This window comes from Alosa sapidissima, chromosome 6 (genome assembly GCF_018492685.1).
Source record: "Alosa sapidissima isolate fAloSap1 chromosome 6, fAloSap1.pri, whole genome shotgun sequence".
NCBI lineage: Eukaryota > Metazoa > Chordata > Actinopteri > Clupeiformes > Clupeidae > Alosa > Alosa sapidissima.
The window spans coordinates 15,998,124-16,003,123 of NC_055962.1; the positions used below are offsets into that span (position 1 = coordinate 15,998,124).

The 5,000-nt window shown below is 44.9% G+C and overlaps 1 protein-coding gene and 1 long non-coding RNA gene across 2 annotated transcripts in view; one reads left to right on the top strand and one right to left on the bottom strand.

Moving 5' to 3' along the window:
• The window catches only part of LOC121711742, an 81,458-nt gene that overhangs the window by 18,798 nt on the left and 57,660 nt on the right, over positions 1-5,000 (bottom strand). The gene's annotated exons all lie outside the window — the stretch shown is intronic.
• LOC121711741 (zinc finger protein 618-like) lies at positions 658-1,693 on the top strand. The gene is made up of 2 exons (XM_042095571.1): positions 658-1,073; positions 1,209-1,693. Exons 1-2 carry the CDS (start codon positions 662-664, stop codon positions 1,613-1,615), a joined length of 819 nt encoding a protein of 272 aa, XP_041951505.1. The 5' UTR covers positions 658-661; the 3' UTR covers positions 1,616-1,693.

The window sequence follows — 5,000 nt, forward strand, 5'->3', positions numbered from 1 at the left end:
CCTTTGAGGCAGTACACGGAGAGGGTTTTTTTGCATTAGCACAAGGGTTGATAGATGTTGGTGCTCGAGCTGGTCGTGTGGATGCTAAACAACTACTGCCTGACCCTACTACGGTTTCTCGTGGAGTTAACAAATATGCAGAGGAGATTCGCCAAAAAATAATCCCAGAACTTAAAATGCAGTTGGGGGGGAGTAATGGAGCTGTTACCTTGGACATGTGGACTGACGACTACAGAAAAATCGGCTACCTTTGTGTTACTCTGCACTACATAAACAATAAGTGGGAGCTGATCGAACGAGTGCTCTGTACCTCTGAGTGGGACAGTTCACTGCGTAAAACGGCCGACAACATTAAACCAGCAATCGTCAGCGCATTGCGCAAATTTGGCATTGATGAATTCTACTCCAAACTGGTCTACGTGACAGATAGGGGCGCAAATATAGTTGCGGCCCTGCGTACAGTGACCAGATTGAGCTGTGCTGCCCATATTTTCAACACTGTCCTGTACACTACATTCAAACCATCCCAGGAGGATACGTATGGAGAAGAAGTAGCAGCTATGATTGACTCTGCCAAGTCACTGGTGACCTATTTCAAGCAGACCAACCTTCAGGCTCGCCTGAAAAAGACTCTTAAAAACGGTGGAATTCCCTGCATACAATGCTAGAGTCTATCAGCAGTCAATATGAAGACATCCGCACACTTCTGGAAGAGCGAAGGGAAGTTAACCGCCTCACAAACTTGGATGAAGAGGCTCTCTCCGACTTTGTTGCATTCCTGGAGCGATTTAAGGAAGCCACTAAAGCTTTAGAGGCATCGAAAACCCCGACGCTCCATCTAACCATTGTTTGGTATGAGCGCATCAGACGCCATTTGCAAGCTTCTTCAAATGATAGCATGACCATTTCCTCACTGAAGGAGAAATGCCTCAGTATTCTCCAGGACAAGTTCGACATTCATCTTTTACATAGACTTGCAATGTTACTGCATCCTAAACTGAAAAGTTTGAAGCTACTTGCTGACAGTAGTGAAGTGACAAGCGTGCACAGCGAGTTGCGGCGCCTTGTGAAAGGTCAGTGTTAATGCAAAGTAGGCTACACAGCCTAGGTTCCATTATTAGACATAGCCAAACTTAACGTTACCTACATCTGCCTATACAATATATAACGTTATTTTGCACTGCAATGTTTGTTTACATTTATCATAGACCTCAAGGATAAGCGTGGAAGTCCTGAACAGCAGTGCCACCACCCCCCACCGGAGAAGCGAGTTCGAGTGTCGGCGGACACTTTATCAGACGTAGAAGATTCCAGTGACGAGGCCCCGCAATATCAGGACGAAGTGGCTGCTTACATCGATCACAAAACGCCAAAAGATGACCCTTTTGACGTTTTGTCATGGTGGCAAGATCATGCTTGCCTTTTCCCTTATATTGCCCAGATTGCGAGGTCTATCCTCGCCATCCCTGCATCCAGCGCTGCAAGTGAGCGAGACTTCTCTTGTGCTGGATACGTTATCCAGGAGCGGAGGAGTCAGCTGAAACCGTCAACAGTGGACGATGTTCTTTTTTTACACAGCAATTTAAAACACCACGCCACCACAAACAGGATCTAATCCCCTCGGGAAAAGGTACAGGCCAAAATTGCCCTCATTAGATATTGGATCCACGTCTCAGCCCCAATTGTAGGCTATAGTTAAGTAGCCTAATGCACATGCCGGTTGGTAGCCTAAAATGTTATCACTCAGTGTTTTGGTAGCCATGTTCTTCATATAGCCTATAGGGTAGCCTAGCTCTTTTGACAGCGTAGGCTGTTGTCATTGTGTTAATGGTCGTGTGATAACTTCTGTATGACCTGGCAATAAACATTTTTGTAAGTGTGTCTAAAATTTGGCAGGCTAAACTGATTTTATTTCGGGTGCGGGTCGGGTGTCGGTTCTATTTTAAGCAGGTCGGGTCGGGTGCAGATTTTAATCAGTGCTGCTGTCGGAAAACGGGTCGGATGCAGTTCCAATGACTGCGGGTACGGGCGGGTGCGGATTTACAAAATCGGACCCGTGCAGGACTCTGGCCCCTGGGCCTGGGCCTGGTAGGCCCGTGCAGTAATCCATCCCTGACTAAGTTAAAGTCTTCTTCGTTAAGATCTAAGTAAGTTAAAGCACACAAACCAGGGGATTTAAGAACACTCCTCTTTAAGAGAATATATCCGGATTTTCCAGATTCGTAGATCCTGCTCACTTCACTGGTTTTCTATGGAAGTCAGATCAGGGAACTGAGATGACCATGAGCAGAGGCATCCAGATTTTTATTTCAAATGCCCAGGTATTTCATGTGCAGTTTATGATCCCATGAACCCTAATGAGGCTCCAAGGGCATTTGAATTAAAAACAGCCCTAGAACATCACGCACCCTCCACCATACTTTTTCTCAGAATAAATGTGCTTCCCTTCAAGATTTGGATTTTTCCTCATTTTTCCTCATCTTTACTAGCGGTGGCAATACTGTACATGTGGAGGGTGCTGAATATAAACACACACATACACACTGACACGCACTGCACTGTTTCTGAGAAAAAGAGTCAGACGTGGCAGACGGCAGACAGACAGAGAGACAGACAGGCGAGCAGACAGACAGAGAGACAGGCGAGCAGACAGACAGAAAGAGAGAAGTCTCTGAGCTATTAGTCAGCTCAATTAGAGACATCTCCTGCAGGGCTGTTCAAAGCATGGACCCATTAGCTGGCACTATTGTGCTCCAGGCTTGCCTCCATCAGATGCTAGGAGACAGCGCAGGGCTCGCAGATAAAACAACACACACACACACACACACACACACACACACACATCCGATTGTCAATAATGACATCCATCGTGCACACACACACACATACATAGATTTACATCCTTACACGATCTCACACAGCCATGAAAGCACACACACAAACACATGCATGCTAACTTCATCTCACACACCCATAGCGGCACACACACACACACACACACACACACACACACACACAAACACACACACACACACATCCGATTCTCAATAATGACATCCATCGTGCACACACACACACACACACACACACACACACACACACACACACACACACACATAGATTTACATCCTTACACGATCTCACACAGCCATGAAAGCACACACATAAACACATGCATGCTAACTTGATCTCACACACCCATAGCGGCACACACACACACACACACACACACACACACACACACACACACACAAAATCACTCAGTCCCACTCCTCCTCACTCTTTCTGCTCCTCTGATGGGCCAGGGCCTGACTTAAACTGTGTGAGTGGCGGGTGCCAAGTCGAGGACAACTCACATGATTGATTGTGGTCTATTTTTAAAAGCTCCTCCAGATGCTTTGTGCGTAAACACACACACACACACACACACACACACACACACACACACACATACACACGCACACACACACACACACACACACACACACACACACACACACACACACACACACACACACACACATATTCATAAAAGCACTTTCTTATGATGGCATGTAATTTGCGAAGTCACGTTGACATTCTCAGATGTCAAATTTGACAGTAGCCTAATCGTAATAAAGATGGAAATAATTTCATGCTCTATGAAGGCTCCTCACAGCAAGTTCGTCACCATCAAAAGAACATGCTTTTGTTACAGTGCCATAAATACAGTTTCCTAACAAGCACAGTCTATTCAAGTTTGCAGCGAAACTTTTAACTTCAAACAGCTCAGGATGTGCGCACAACCCAGATTTGTCTGCCATGATATTTCTGATGTACTGTTACTGTGCAACTGTCAGGTGTAGTTATACAAACATACATTCCTCAGAGCTTAACCGTACAGCAATGTGTGTGTACATGTGTGTGTTTGAGTGGGTGTGTGCACCAACCTTTGTGTAAGCGTATGCATATGTATCTGTGTGTACTGTACATGTATACCAGTGTGTGTGTGAGTGCATTTGGCATTTATGTACTGTATGTGCCAAACTTTGCGTGCAGTGAAGGGTTTTTATATGTGCCAACCTTTGTGTGCAGTGAAGGGTTTTTGCATGTGTCAACCTTTGTTTGCAGTGAAGAGTTTTTGCATCTGCTGCCAACCTTTGTGTGCAGTGAAATCACATTCGCAGTCTAGTTATTATTCACCAGCTCTGTTATGTACCTTTAGTTCACAAAAGAGATGAGAGCATTGCTCAAGTTTATATACATTCTAAAGACATTACCTGTTTTGATAGATAAAAAACAGACCCTAATACATATGTTATTGAAATAGCATTATGCCCCACTGTGAGGATGTGTTAGACTGACATACCACTCTACGCCACAGGAGCCAAATGCATGCCTCTCCCGGGCAAAACAGACACTCGAGACCACAGTTAACACTAATGTATCAGCTCTCTCATCCATTCTCTTTCCCTCTCTACCTCTCATTATTTCACACACTCTCCCTAACCTGTTTCAGGTTCATCTCTCTCGGGTTTCCCCATTCAGCTGTTTGAGAGCTGGTGCTGGTTCTGAAACGCTATTGGCTGATCTCTGTTCAATAAGCTGGACCTAGCGAGGCGGTGATTTTGGCAAGCAGGCAGGGAGGCAGACAGCGCGAAGCAGAGAATGGACAGATAACAACAGAGTGCTCTTGCCCCCTTAATTGGTTTGATAGGGAAATTGACTCCCTAAATCGAGATTATGGATACATATTTGACAAACAAGAATTAGTTAGTTAAATTAAATTAACCCAAGGTAGCCTAATCACAGTTGTGTGCAATAAGCTCATAAGCTTTGTCAGAAATAACAATGGAAAGCTGACTGTGGTGGTAATGTCTTCAGTAGCCCTAAAGGCAAAAACTGTAAATTGAATGTTATCCAAGGTTGTTATGAACAGTTTGTTAACACTGCAAGTAGTCTAGGAGCCATTCAATGTAAATACTATGAAATTAGGCCAGGCTACTAACAGTGTCTCCTTG

Coding starts and splice junctions, on each gene's coding strand:
- LOC121711741 (XM_042095571.1), top strand. CDS start 662: ATGCTAGAGTCTATCAGCAGTCAATATGAAGACATCCGCACACTTCTG. Junction 1,074..1,208: donor GTTGCGGCGCCTTGTGAAAG/GTCAGTGTTAAT, acceptor CATTTATCATAG/ACCTCAAGGATAAGCGTGGA.